Here is a 14,932-nt window from a genome sequence, read left to right as displayed (position 1 = left end):
GTAGTGGGAGCAGACGGAGAGCAGGAGTTTATATTCCACAAGTCTCACCCACCCTAGGAGGATGGCAATTTTTTTTGTACATGCATGGACCACCCAGCACTTAAAAAAAAACCCCATATGACTTAAAACATACACTGGGCTTTACCATTTATAATCAAGGATTGCAATCTTTTTTTCTATATTAACTGATCAAGGAAAAGCATTTTTAAAATAGCGAGACAATTTTTGATTGTTAGCAGTTTTACCATTTTTTCAAATTAACCTTTTTGATTCCTTGTCTAAATTTGAATGTGCACATTTGCCACAAAATAATTTCCATAAACATGTTTTAGCCATATAAGAGTGATTCTAAAAGTCCCTTTATGAGTTTATGCTTTCACTTTATGGAAAAAGTTGTATCTAAAAATCTGTTGTGTTGTATTGCATCTGCACACTGATTCAAACGAAGATTTGAAGGCTCAGCACACATTCTCAGTGCACAGATGCAAAATATTTCAGTTTGTGTCTAGTGCTTTGAAGCTGAGTGATGCATGATAGATATAGATATTGAACAGATGGGATACTTGGGATGAATAGTTCAAATGTATTTTGCCTATAAAAGTGTCCTTTATTTGGAGTACAAACAAAGGGACATTACATAATCTCTGCTCTGAACAAATTCCAGAACTAGGAATGTGTAAATCTTTCAGAATGCTATTTGCTCCACCTTGTGGCTGTGGGAGTACAAGCACCGAGGCTCACAGTGCTGTTGGACATGGATAATATTGCCCATGATTACTTTTACATTCGAGGAGGAGTAAATATTGAGATACAGAAGTATCTGAAAGTATCTTCCTGTTTAGCAGAAAACTATTTTTGTAGTCTTTGAAGTTCAGCTCTTGTTTTCAGGTCTTTGCACCTACTATTCACTTGTCAGATGTTTTCATAGTGGAGCCGTGGTATTTTTTAAGGCTACAAAGAATGGAGTCTTGGGGCAACACTTAAGTGCTGTAACACAAGTAGTAACAGGACAACAGGAAACTTGCACTGGCATGTTAACAGAAGCGTCTTAAAAACAACTTCACATATACAGAGCACAGGAAACGATTGTCTGGGAAATGTCTCAGATGTGGAAAATGTAAAATCCCACAACTGTTACAAGGAAATGATAACAGGCTGTATCTTGAAGATGAACAGCAGGAACCCATGTGCTAAGCATATGAAAGCAATGTATATGTCATCTTTTGTTATTTCCAAAAGTTGCAGCTCTCTTGACTATTAATAAGCTAAATTACTCATGGTGCTGGTTAATGATCATTATTTGTTTTCACTTTGCAAATATCAACAGTTCTGGAATTGTAATTGTTATTTGTACCGTAACCAAAGGTTTTAGTTATAGAGTTCTGTTTGGCACATGTTGTGAAACCAATCTGGTTTTAACCAGATGCTCTAAATAGGATAAGGAAAAGATTGTCTTAACCAGCCAAGTCAGCGGATTTTTTTTTTAAAGACCCTAAGACCCAATACCGTGCAGACATTGACTCAGTTTAGTTTTATTTATGTGACATCAGTTCAAAACTGCAGTTATCTTAGTGAGCTTCATATTGTAGGTAAAGATGTAGGTAAATATTAGAGAGAAAAGCTCTCTCTAAAAGTTCCCCTTTTAGCAAGCACTTAGGAAAAAAGAGCTCAGTCTTAACAGAACGAGACCTCTGGAAGAACCCTGTTCGGGGAGAGGCAGCCATCTGCTGTGACTGGTTGAGGGGTTAGAAAGGGAGGATGGCAAAGAAAAGCAAACAGACAGACATCTGGAGCTGAACATCAGTGGACTGACTTTGTATTTTCAAGTTGTAAGCCTGAAATGAAAAAATCAGCCAATCACATTTAAAAAGTGACAGTTTGAAGGCCCAAGCTTCTTATCACCTTTATTTAATGCATTTAGAAAGCCCCTTAATCCTCTAAAATCCAAAACATTGAAATACAGTTACTATGCAGTCCCATCATCCTATTAAACAGCCAGTGAGAGATAATGGAATCGCCACACACTCGTTGCAGTGATAATCAAATGCAGTGTGGCTTTTGCACTTTGAATCAGAGCACGCTCTCTCTGAATCAGTCCTTGACACACACGCTGGCACCGACACAAACATTTCATGTGCCACAAAGAATAAAGTAAGTCTTGATCCCAAGTACGGGCTCCGCTCGTTTTACTTTTAAGTGGAAATTAAAGGAAAAGGTGCAACAGCAATCTTAACTGAGTGAGCTTTTCAGATATAGTACAAAGACCCAAACACTTTGTTGATTGGTTTCTAAAGATAGCAGGGCTACTATGGTAACAGAAACTGACATCAGTTTCATCCAGCACCTAAGGTTGCCTGCAAGCTTCAATCCATGAAGGTGTGAAACGGTCTGTGAAAATACAAACTATGAGTAACCAAGCACCAGTAGCACTGTTTCACAGGCACCTATTAGCTCAGTTAATCAATGTAGTATCTTACCTCTATTAAGCACTGTGTTGTTGACTACAGGTTAAAAGTAGCAACACGATAGGCCTCTGTACCTGAAAGGTACCATCATGACATGTTTTTCACAGGTTTTCTACTTTAAATAGTATGATTAGTTACATAGTCATTACACAGAGGTACCATAGTATTGTCATTAGCCAACTACGCTTGTTTTTTTAATATCCTCACAGATCACTAGATGGTGCTTCATCTCCTATTTGGAAATAAACCAGTTTTCTTCTAACCACAGAATCTCTCAATCGTGAGAGAGAACCGGAAATATCAGTGCTGAGTGCTAAATTATTAACAGTGGTGAAGCTCTCAAATGTACCAACAGCCTGTAGTTTTACTGCATCAGTTTCAGTGATCAATAGTGTAAAACCATACAGGTTTCTCTTCCATTTAGGTCAAGGTTGGCAAAAGGTATACTGGGCTTAACAGCTAATTAAAAATGACTTTTAATAACCTCTTACAAAGAGTCGTGGATGTAAGAGTTTTATTACTAGAGCAGTCATACTAAAGCACTAACATTCAAACAGTTGTTCTTTTCTGTAGTTCTTCAAGGCAGACCTCATTTTACAAGTCGATTCACAGTTAAATCTACAACATGTCATATTTATAGTTGTGATGAGAAGAAAACATATATGGGTAAAAAAGCCACTTGATTTATCTTTAAAATGAATGACTGTTCAGCTCAACTGTTCTTGGTCTTTGGTTAAAATAACAATTACAAAAATGGCCAAAACTACTTTAAAAGGTTTTTTTTATAAGAAGAGCTCCAAATGTAAGAATTTATAGTTCATAACAAAAACAGAATTAGCATTATTTGTCATATATGAGAAAGAAAAATATGCCTTTAGTGTTTTTTTTTCCTCTAACACGTCACACAGTCTGTGAGAAAAGGAAACATATTGAGGACAGCTGTGCAACACTATTCCATAGAAGAAGGACTGTATAAACAAGTAGAGAAAAGGTAAACTATTTACTAAATTCTTTTCTCCAAGCACAAACAAGATTTAAGCAATTAGGTTTGGTTTAGTTTATTAAGATCCTCATTAGCTAAAGCAGCTACTCTTCCTGGGGTCACGGGTCTTTAAACTTTAACAGTGCACTATTACAATCTCCACACAGATGTATAACATCATAATAAAAGCATAAGAGTTAACTGTTTTATAACATTTAGAGAGGTTTTTTAAAAAAGAAATCTCATCAATATTAATTGGCAATAATTAAAATCATGAAATGACCTGGTTGAGCCTGGTCTTTTAAACCCAGAAATCCCATTTCCTATTTTAGCAACTATCTTGATATGTTCTGTCCAGGATAATTTACTAAGATTATACACAGTACAATGGTCTCATGAACTTGGTCAACAAACACACCATTAATAGAAACCTTTAAATTTCGAGTTTTTCAAATAGAAAGGTTAGAACCAAGTATAATGCTATTTGATTTACAGACATTCAAAATCACTTTATTGCTCCTTTTCCACTTAACATTTAACTCTTTCTTAGTGGTAACTAATATATATATTGATGAATAATTTGGATACATAGAAATAATAGCCTTATTAAGGATGACTGTTATGCCATTAGGAAAGATAACATACAACAATGGGCCAAGACATCTTTCTTGGGCCATTACACACTTAAAACCCTGACATCTAAGTATGTCCTATTTCCTGTTACTTAAACAACTCCGTCCTTAATAATACAGAGAGAAGCTGGATGGCTTCTATTCTACTGCTGACTCCAGGCACATGTGGCTAGGCCTACAACACATCGCAGACTACACAAGCACTACCAGCATCACCAGCTCCATAGACAGCGTGTCCAATGACCTCAATACCTTCTACACCTGTTTTGAGACCTCCAGTTATAACACAGAGAGGAAACATACACATAGGACCACCTGCCCCTCATCACCTCGCCTAACAATCTCATGAGCTCAGGTACACACAGCAGTGAGGAAGCTCAACCCCCATAAGGCAGCAGGACTCTCAGAGCATGCCAGCGAGTTAGCTGATGTTCTCTTCTTCATCTTCAACCTTTCCCTCGGCCAGTGTGTCAGGATTAGTGATGGAACTTTAGCCAGCATTACTACAAATATAGGTATTCCACAGTAAAGTAACTAAGTAACATTTTATTTCTATAGCACCTTTCAAGATAAAATCAAAAAGTGTTTCAGAGAGAAGCTAAAACATAAAAACATAAATCAGCCAAAAGCGAATTTACACATTCCTCACCCTTGCTGAAGATACTGTACCATTGAACCATTCATTCTCAAATGTAAAATCAAGATGTGTCTCTGATTATCTGAGAAAAATTTAGTTTTAGCTGATTTCTAATAAGAAATAAGTTACGTATTCTATTTCTAGAATATGTTTCTATTTCTACAGTATTTATGGGTCCTATCATTAATCCTTTTCTCAGTAGTTTAGAAGGCCCTGACATAGACCAAACACACAGAAATGTCATTGCTTACCAAAAGACAACCAAACAACTGGAGGACTTCTAACTGAAGAGAGGCACATGTGGTAGCAAGACAAGATAACACTTACATTAGCATTTGATTTTATTTATTCAGAGCAATTTAAATACATGTGACAAGTTACTAAACTGAAGAGTTATCACATATTTCTAGAACGCCTTTAACCTTGCAAGCAGTGTTATGAAAATGTAAATCATACTGAAAGAACTGGAAGAAGTACACCTAAATCAACACATGAAGAAATTTGTATAGAGCCCCTTTTAAATATAACTTCAAACAGATTTTTTCTTAAAAAAAGAAGATTAAACTGGCAATCTGCATATGATATGACATTTTAACAAAATATTTAAAAAAAGAATCATTGCACACACTGGCACACTGGCCATCACACAGTTGCCTAGGAACTCCAGGTGGGGATGAAACAGCATGTAAAACTCTTTTGAAAAAAAAAAAACCCATCACTTTTATCACTGACGATGTTGCTTAGTGAACGCTGGGCAATACCACCCTGCTATACCTAGTTTAAAAGCTGGTTGACTGCAATCGTAAAACTGTTTAAATAAATGGGTCAAAGTTATAGCTTTAACAGCTAAGCACCCACAAAAACATACAAATGAAGTGCTTACATTATTGTGGATCAACTGAAAGTTATTGCAAAATAAGTTAAACTATAAATTAAGTTAAATGTAGTTCACTAGTCCGCAACACTGCCTGCAAGGTTACAACAGTTACTACAGGACCAAATCTAGATTACATCATCTAGATTACATCGTCTGCTACAACTGCAAAAATAAGAAAAAAGCTTTCCCTTACACCTCCCAGTGTAGGAGAGAAGGTGCTTGTGTACTTGATAGAATGATTAAATTTCAAATTACCTCCAGTACTGAATACAATATCAGTGTTAAAACTGTTGATTATTTCTTTCGTACAAATAACTGGATAAGATACAGTATTTTTGCATAGCATAGTAAGTAGGCAATAAAAGAGTAGAAGATAGGCAGTGGGTTGTAAGGATTCTTTGGAATGAATTGCTCAGTTTAAAACATAAATTAGTAATATGTTTGGCAATTGCTTGAGCATCAAGTCGGCACTGACGCCTGTCCTCACCACATATTTTTGTGGTTGTATGCATGTCATATAATTTGTGATTGTCTAATACCATTATACACTGGATAGAATTCATGATTAAGCAGAATAGGTAATTTACTACAGTACAGTTTATCACAAGCAAACTTATTTCAATAAACTATTTTAAGTTTTACTTGCTGGCAGATTAATTGTTATATTTTGTCGGCCCATCCTTATCAAGTTCTTTGCAAGAAGGTTTAATGTCCTTGAATTCCTTCTCATCAGTCTGTGAAACGTCCACAATTATGTCCTCAGTCTGATGTTTTCCTTGCATTTCTTCATCAGTACCCAACATTTCTTCCTCTGGCAATGAACATATTTCATCACATTTCAGAGAAGGGAGTTTTTTCCTTTTGTGAAGGGATCCAGGGTTTGAATCTTCTTTGGCAGCCTCTTTTTGAGTCTGTCCTGCAGTAGACAAAATAACTGAACCACTGGTTTGGCTATTAAAGCAAGCAGACCTGGTGATTTTGGCAGGTTGTAGGGTGGTGTTGGTAGTGTTGGTAGTGGCAGTGAACATATCAAAGATGTCCTGGTTCTGTTGAGACTCATCAGTAGGGAATTTAGGAGAATATTTGAATGGATTTCCAGGGTAAGCCAAGGTGGTACTTGCAATATTACCTGCTAGCCCAGGTTTACCTTTCATCATTCCCAGAACTTCAAAGCGAAAGCTGGAGATATCCTGTTTGAGCTCCTATCAATTATTGGGAATCTGAGATTAAACAGTGGAAAAAATATATGGAAAACATAATACAACTGGGTACTTAAGCTTAAATGATAAAGAATTTTATGCTACCTTGAAATTTTCCTCTGTCAACCCCTGCTCTGTCTTGGCATCTCTAATCATTGCAGCCACATATCGTTTCATGAGGTTCTTCAAAACCTCCTAAAACACATTATTTTTAAACAAGCAAAGAGTTATGTTTACATTTAACCATTTACATTCAATCAAAATAGGATAGTAAAAAAACAACAAAAATAATAAACAATACAGTGCAATATAATACAAATTATTACCTGATACTCATGGCTTAATTTTACATTTTCAGCTGCACGTCTCTGCAATTACAAGAAAAACAAAAGGCTCATTAAGACAGCACCGGGTTATTTCCATTTTCACTGATTAGGTGATTTTTTTTTCTTACTTGCCCTTTTTCAATAGGTAATCGTTTGACACACATTAACATGGATGAATTCATTTTCGAAGCCACTTAGAGGCTGTAATAGTAGACAGGGTATAAACAGGCATGCATGAAAATGTATAACATGCAGTGGTGACAGTACAGGTCAGAGAAAATCTCTGGAAACACTTTACCCCCAAAGTTTCAAAGGTTTCAAGACGTTTTGTGCTTGGTCTCCTAAACAAATGTGTTTTTATCCATCCAATTAGATAATAAACTGACTTTGGACTGGGTATTAAATTGAATGGAGATGGCAAAGTTCCCCCTTCTTCAAAATAGCTCATCCATAATTTTGTTCGTGCAAATTTCCACTCTATGTCTGCATGATCCTGAAAAGAAACACAAACAATTCATAGAGCAGATTAGGCAGATTATTTTGATAACTCTAATAATCTAACTCTAAAATAAATAATTGTGTAATCTTTAGTTTGCTACTTACAGCAATGTGCTGGTATGAGTTGTTCATCATTGCAATTAGCATGTTTAGAAGCACTACCAGGGAGATGATATTATAGGTGCCAAACATGGTAGAGCCGACAAATTCTGTGAATGTATGGTCCGGCTCCACGTTCGTCACGTACAGGTTAATCAGCCCAAAGATAGACCAAAATAATGACTGCAGTGTTTCGAATAGCCTAAAAAGAACACAACCATACATCACAGCATGCACTGTTGGAAAAACAAACATATTAATCAAGTCAGATTTTCAGGGGTAATTTATGTAAGAATTTCAACTTGCGTGGAGAAAGCGTTGTTTTGCTGATTACAGCGGATGCCCTTGCAAGTCCCATTATTTGTTTCATAGTAAAAATAGAGCTGGTTGAGGCCATTGGCAAATGCTAGCAGCACTAGACAGTAGATGAAGAGAAATTTAAGTATGTCCAGAAGCATGCGGCCCAATGAAATCTGTAAAGGCCCCAAATGGGAGTTGGCAGTGAAAAGACTGATGAGACGCAAGGAGCTGAAAATGTTGGCGATGGAAAACAATGCCTCTGCCACCAATGTTGGGTGCCACGTTTCCCAGGTGTCTCTCAACTGGCACTTTGCACTATACTGTTGAAAAAAAAAAGAACAATAGTCAAACATGCTCAATATTGATAGCACACAATGTCAATTTTTCCGGCATGATGGTTACTCCAGCACAAAGTAATAAATAAAACAGACAGACAGATAGAAGCCTTTAATATAAATTACCTTAATATAGGCAACAATCTTCAGTGAAATTGTTGCAAGATACAAAGAGTTCATTATGAAATCCATCAGGTTCCACCAGTCATCTATGTAGTCCTCAAAACCACTATCCCACATCTGTTTGATCTCAGCCCATAAAAAGCCTTCAAGGAATGAAAATAAGACGTGTCATTGTTGTATTTTTGCTCAGGTATTTGTCCCGAGGCAAACACACATGAGACGCAATGAATGAAATCATGTGACAAACCTCTGCTTAGACTACAGTGTTCATGTACACAGGAGTGCAGTCTAAAAAAGAGTCTGCAATATGTGTGTGTATTATTACCAAGCACCCAGGGCAGGATTATCCATTCCACAATGGTGGGTGGTGGGCCCTGACGGTGTTCCAACCGATCATCACTCTGTAGATGCTGCGAGGCCAAGAAGAGCAGGAAGAGGAAGGTCAGGTAGGAAGCAGTGTGACAGATGAACTTGATGAAAGGCTTACGGATGAATAAGCCATAGCGGCTCTTTGGAGCGATCAGGTAGAAGATGGATAACAGTGGAAACGCAAAGCCAATGAAGATACAAGTGATGAGCTTTACTGCCCAGTGACGCCTCCTCCAGCCTGGGAATTCATCATACCAGCGAGACGCCAGCAGCTGCTGGCAGTTGGGCTGAGCAACAAACTAGGAGACAAAGAGAGAGACAAATAAAGATTACAGATGTTTACATGAAATAAATTGTTTTTTATTTACCCATCTGTCTCTCAGGTCCAACCAAAAACTGACTAAACAGAAAAAACGGTAATTAATGGTACACAAAAGATGTGCACGTTTTTTGCCACAAAAGATCAAGAACTGCAAAACGACTAGAAACATTCATTCAAAACAAAGAGTTTCAAAAAGGTATTTCTAAAGTGATGTTCAACGCTCTGTTAAGAAATGATTGCCAAATCTTTTCCCCATGCACATTTTCTCTGCTCTATGAGATTTGATATAAAAGTCTGTTGGACATCTGCAGATGGTGATGGAATTCAATTTCAGTGTAACCCAGTTATGGCTAAATGGATCCCAATTATGGTACTAAAAAGCATTTTGTTGCGGGTGATGAGGTCATCTATCAGTGCAGAATCTGCCTTTTCAAAGTTTCCTTCAGTAACTGTCCTGGACAGATTTGAACTTACATAAAATGACTGGAGGCAAATGGTGACATCTGGAAGGAACAGATTGTGTATGGGGATATTTTTTGAAGGTGAAAATGACCCTACACAGATCTCACGCTAGACTCCTACATCAATTAGTGTTCTTACTTCTATTTCACAATATATTGCAAATTGCATCATACAGAACATTGATATTCACTCTACTATCTAAAAATTCACAGATAACACTACCACTATTTTTAATAGTTACTGAGAATCCAAAATTCAAAATCAGTTAAATATATTTTGTACTTTTTAAACACTTAACACTTTGGATTTGGAGTTTGAGCTCAGGTTTAGAGGAAAATGTGCAAAAGCAGAGTGAGCACAGCAAGTAGCAAGAAAAGAAACCTCCAGAGAAATCTCCGAAGAATACAAGAAAGAAGACTTTCATGATCCTAATATTGCTGACATCAAACAAGTTCTAGTTTGTGTAGTCCAATTAATATTTAAGTGAATTTTATTTTTTAAACCCTTGAATCACATGGCTCTGTGTCTGTCTTTTTAATCTGAATTGTTATGATAATTGCTATTATTGTTATTAATAAAGAATGATATTCTACACTCATGAGCCACTCTATTAGGTCCATGTGTACAACATGTTACAACAAAGATTTCTAATGATGGCAAACATGGCAACAACTCATGGCATGCAGACATGGCCAGAACAACTTGCTGAGGTTCAAATGCACACAAGAATTAGAAATGATTTAAGTGACGTTGAATATTACATGGCTGTAGGTGTCAGACAGGGTGGTCTGAGAAAACTCCTGATCTACTGGGATTTTCCCACACAGACTCTTCTACTGTGCACAGAGACTGATGCAAAAACAAAAAAAAGCTAAATATCCAGTAAGAAGCAATTTTCTGATACAGTTGGCTGAGGAGAATGGCCAAATGGCTTTGAAGTGATAGACTAGACACGGTATGGTCAGAATCTGGCATAAGCAACATGAAACCATAGCTTTTCAACAGTCCAGGTTAGTGATAGTGATGTATGGTGTGGGCGATCAGCATTTAAACACCACAGTGTACTTCAGTGTTGTTGCTGACCATGTTCATCCCTTTATGACCACAGTGTACCCATTTTTTGACGATTCCTTCCATCAGGATAACTCTGCATGTCACAAAGTTAAAATCAAGTCACCAGAATATTGGAAAAATGTTACCTTGTCTCATGACAAGGTATCATAATACAAAATAATACAGAGACCCCCTATGAGCAATAAACAGTGAAAGCAAAAACTACCTTTTAACAGGAAGAAACCTCGGGCAGAACCAGGTTCCAGAGGGAGACACCATGGTTGGGGGTAATGGGAACAGTTTTCTATAAGGCCCATTAAATATAATGCTAATGCTTTTTTTTTTTTTAATGTGCTGATGTAGAATTTACAAATAATCACATAAGCTGAAAATCAAATGTCAAAAATGTTTTTAAAAAAAGAAAGAAAAAATCTTTTTCTTTTTCTTACCAAGATCATTGTTCTCACTTCAGGCTCACTGGAGTTCATTTAGGCCAAATGATTAGATAAACAAAATTAGTAGGAAGGCCTGTCTAAAGCCTTTTCCATGGAGATAAATTGTAGCACACAGAACTGTTGGCAGTCATACTGATCTTTCTTATTCATGTCACCAACTGTGTCATCAAAATACTCTTAAAGCCTCAATTCTAAGACTACATGGGTGGTATGAGCCATTAACTCTGCAAATACTATACAACTGCTGTACACAAACAAGACCCAAAAGTTCCACACAGCCTCTTTAATGAGTGGAATAAATGAAAGACACCCGCTGAGTGCACGCAATGTGTACTTTATATTCCAGTCTGTTATCCAGGAAACACCAAAACAAACAAAGCAATCCTGAATTTGTAACAGTGTAAGTCGAGTTAAACCATATACCAGAAATAGCTGCACGAGAAAACATGAATGCCAGGTGGATTGAACATTAACTGGTGTTTACTCTAACAGCTTCCTGATATAAACGCCGTGTGATGCACCGATGTGACAATAGCACTGGTCACTGTCAGGTGAATTCACAGGGAGCGGGTGGGGTCAGGTGACCTGCCTCTGCCTCTATACATGCTCTACAGAGACACCACCCATAGCAAAACAAAACAGAGTCTGAGGGTGACTGGATTCTCCCAACACTATTCGCCGTTTAGGTGTGAAAAAAAGACCTGACACCAAAAGCACCACCTTTTAAAAACTTGTTGTCACCTGCTCTGTGTTAGGTTGATATTCATGCAATGTACCGTTATACTCCAATATAAATTAAATATACATATAATTATGAATGACACAGATCTTTGTGTGAATGCCAAGGTATCTAATTATTAGTAGGTTTTCTTTCATTTGCAGCAAATAATACAAAACTAGTATGCAATTGATAAATATCCAGAGAATATGTTAAAAGACACTAAACGGTCCCCACCCAGTTTAAAATATTATGAGTTTGTATTTCAGGGAAATGGCCATTACTTCTCCCATCATTATCCTCAATTATCCAATTATCATGGGATTCTCTAAGAGGGTTACTGTAATGCATCGCTAAGAGCCAGCCTGGCAATTACATATTGCTCTAAACTCCCACAGGACATCTCCACCCAGGCCATTTACAGCTCATCTTGGCGCATTTCTTGTCATCTTCAAACAGGTTGATTCTTATTACTTGTTGCCAATCTGCATGTGCACTGGTGTAGACAAATTCCTGTATTCATGTCTTTTTCACCTTAAATATATCCAGAAAAACCTTTTTGTTCCAGTGTGACAAAGACCACATCAAAATCAAATAAAAGCTCACCTCTTTCTGGGAATATTTGATAGCCAGTTTCAGTCGGGCAAGCTCATTAATGTTCTCATCCAGCAATGGGTTGATGTTGTCACGGTAATTGAGGATTACTTCCAGCTCTCTGGAACTACGAGTCTGGTCCAAGAGGTCCTTTGCAAATTGTTTACATGTACGGGACAGCTCTTCATACTCTGATTTAAATTCGTTCTCCACCGTGCTGAGCTCCTTCAGCTCCCAGCTAAGCTGAAATGCCGTGAGGAAAGGATCCTCACTTGAGAGGGCAATGAGTGACGGGCTGGCAAGGGCCTTGTAGATGTTTAGACGAGAACGGGAGTGACGCAGGACATCCACGTCTGAACTGGACACACACTCCATACAGTTGCAACGTATAGCGTGTGGCTGGGGTATAGAAACCCCTCGCTGCAAGAGCAGTTTGATGATCTCATAGTTGTTAGTTTGAGCTGCCAGGATGATCGGAGTAATGTCTGGGGTGAAGTCTGAAAACTGTTTGTCCAGCAGAGCCGATGGAACCTTTTGAAGAAACCAACAGAGCAACACACAAATGAATAGACATAAAATAACGCATTTATGGTACACAAACATTTTATCACAAAAGTACAATGCTTTTAAACCTCTTGCAGGAACTGAAACAACTCTTTGACTGGATCTAATTTCATTTGTCTTCAGTCTCTAACCATCTTGTCTAACAGCAAGCACACAACTAATGGCTTGTGGTTCAGCTGGCCTCAAAGTGGCTTCCTGGTTGGAAGCAACACCCTGTTTTTCCCTTTTCACAGAATACATAGAGAGAAGCAAGCAGTACTGGAAGACCTCATTTACAAAGATGTCAAGAAGCTGAACACAAGCGGGGCCTTTCTCAAAGAGTCTGATAAACAGACTGTGGAGAATGGCTAATTTGTTGTAAAAGCTGTAGCAGAAAGGCCCACGGAAGTAGGGGTTCGGTAACTTATGAGAGAAGATAATAGCTTTATTCCCTAAATCATCCAGTCGTAGCTAGAATACAAAGGCAAAGAACACACTTATTTGCATCTTATCTCTTTCAGAGTCAGACTAGAAAATAAAATGATTTTTCTCACTGCTCCTACTTAAACATATGAGGAGTTTATATACAAATATTTAACAACATATTTCTGTATACAAATATAACCATATAATAATTAGTAGCTTGTAGTAAGACATTGAGACACTTCTGCTCAAATGTAACCTTGCCACAACATGTCTTTATACAAATACATTACAAAATATAATATAACATAATTTACATTAACCACATGAGGCTCGCAGATTTTCCCAATGCCAGGCTGAACAAATAAATTAATGAAAAAAAAAAATCAGTATATTCAAAGGTCAGCAATAACTGCAAATCAGATGGTACCTGCTTTTCCCCACGTGGCTTCTTGTGGTTGAGCAGCAGCTCAACGGCCCCCACTACCTCTTTACGGATGGCATGTAGCAGGGCATCACCCACGTGTACATTATAGCTGAGGAGCAGCTCAATAATCTCCAGGTTCTCGTTTTCAATAGCAATGAGCAGAGCTGTGCGTCCCAGGGGGTCCACACAGTTGATATTGATCCTGAAGTAGATCTCAGCCTCTTCCAGAGCTTGCTTCACGCTGGCGTAGTCCCCCTTCTCTACAGCCCCCAGGTAGGCCCGCTCCAGAGCAGAGAGCTCCGATTCTGCCCGCACGATCCGCAGAGGGATGCGGTCCCTGTACGTGGAGCTGTCAGCTTTCTTATAGTACAGCTGAGACATTGCTGCCCAAACTGTCTCAGTCTTCACGGAGAATGACTGAAAAATAAAGACAAGAAAAAATACCAAGTCAACTACTGACAAAGACTGACCGTGTTATACTTCTATACACGAAAAAGACACATTTCTGCTCACATGACACATTTTGAGATGCCAGTGCGTAACCAAAAACAAATCAAACAAATTAAAAAAACAAATAAAAATACGTATGTTTGCCTTTAAAACATTGTAAAATATATAATTAATCACCCATACTAACACAACGAATAACAATAACATATCATCGTCATCTAAACGATGATTAAAGTTGTTTTTCGCTTAAAAATGCACGAAAACAAGCGACTAAAATCCTTTAGTTTTCGTTTAAAGTACCCTAATACTTGTTTAACTGTGGCTTTAATAATGCACGAAGGAATACAAACTTTACCTCCTGATGTTTTCCAGTTGTAAATCACATGAATCAGTCGACGAAGCTCCGCGCACAGCTGCAGTCGGAAAGGGAAGCTGCGTGCTCTGATTGTTTTTAATCTCTGAAGTCTCCACCAAAGAGTCTGCAACTTAATGGCATGTCAGGTCCCCTGCCCACCCCTTTCCTTCAATTTACCGCATATTTCTCTGTAAAATACACGTAAGAAAACAGTACGTGACGTTCATCCAGGCGCAATTTCTATACACGGTAACTTTCTTTGTAGATTTAAGGACATTAACAGTGGTG

General features: G+C 37.8%; 1 protein-coding gene across 3 annotated transcripts; it reads right to left on the bottom strand.

The window, feature by feature from the left end:
• Positions 1-5,133: 5,133 nt before the first annotated feature.
• Positions 5,134-14,761, bottom strand: trpc4b (transient receptor potential cation channel, subfamily C, member 4b). 3 transcript variants are annotated; one of them, XM_026193550.1, is made up of 12 exons: positions 14,645-14,761; positions 13,843-14,256; positions 12,459-12,977; positions 8,799-9,141; positions 8,477-8,616; positions 8,022-8,335; positions 7,722-7,917; positions 7,417-7,611; positions 7,119-7,160; positions 6,898-6,987; positions 6,741-6,795; positions 5,134-6,509 (listed from the first exon to the last, which is right to left on the bottom strand). In XM_026193550.1, the coding sequence occupies exons 2-12, from the start codon at positions 14,218-14,220 to the stop codon at positions 6,247-6,249; spliced, it is 2,535 nt and encodes an 844-aa protein (XP_026049335.1). In that variant the 5' UTR covers positions 14,221-14,256; positions 14,645-14,761; the 3' UTR covers positions 5,134-6,246. The 3 variants fall into 3 exon arrangements, with proteins under 3 accessions (XP_026049335.1, XP_026049334.1, XP_026049336.1); XM_026193549.1 differs by having other exon boundaries at positions 5,134-6,795; XM_026193551.1 differs by lacking the exon at positions 5,134-6,509 and having other exon boundaries at positions 6,750-6,813.
• Between the last annotated feature and the right edge of the window lie 171 nt (positions 14,762-14,932).

Source organism: Astatotilapia calliptera, chromosome 14 (assembly GCF_900246225.1).
Source record: "Astatotilapia calliptera chromosome 14, fAstCal1.2, whole genome shotgun sequence".
Lineage (NCBI taxonomy): Eukaryota > Metazoa > Chordata > Actinopteri > Cichliformes > Cichlidae > Astatotilapia > Astatotilapia calliptera.
Note: the sequence above shows the minus strand (reverse complement) of the source record. Positions and strands in the feature narration are given on the sequence as shown.

What these genes read in the sequence shown, in the direction of transcription:
- trpc4b (XM_026193549.1), bottom strand. Translation starts at nt 14,220, where the DNA reads ATGTCTCAGCTGTACTATAAGAAAGCTGACAGCTCCACGTACAGGGAC. An exon ending in AGATTGTTGCCTATATTAAG is followed by an intron (nt 8,336 to 8,476) that starts GTAATTTATATT and finishes TTTTTTCAACAG; the next exon opens with TATAGTGCAAAGTGCCAGTT. An exon ending in AATTAAGCCATGAGTATCAG is followed by an intron (nt 6,988 to 7,118) that starts GTAATAATTTGT and finishes AATGTGTTTTAG; the next exon opens with GAGGTTTTGAAGAACCTCAT.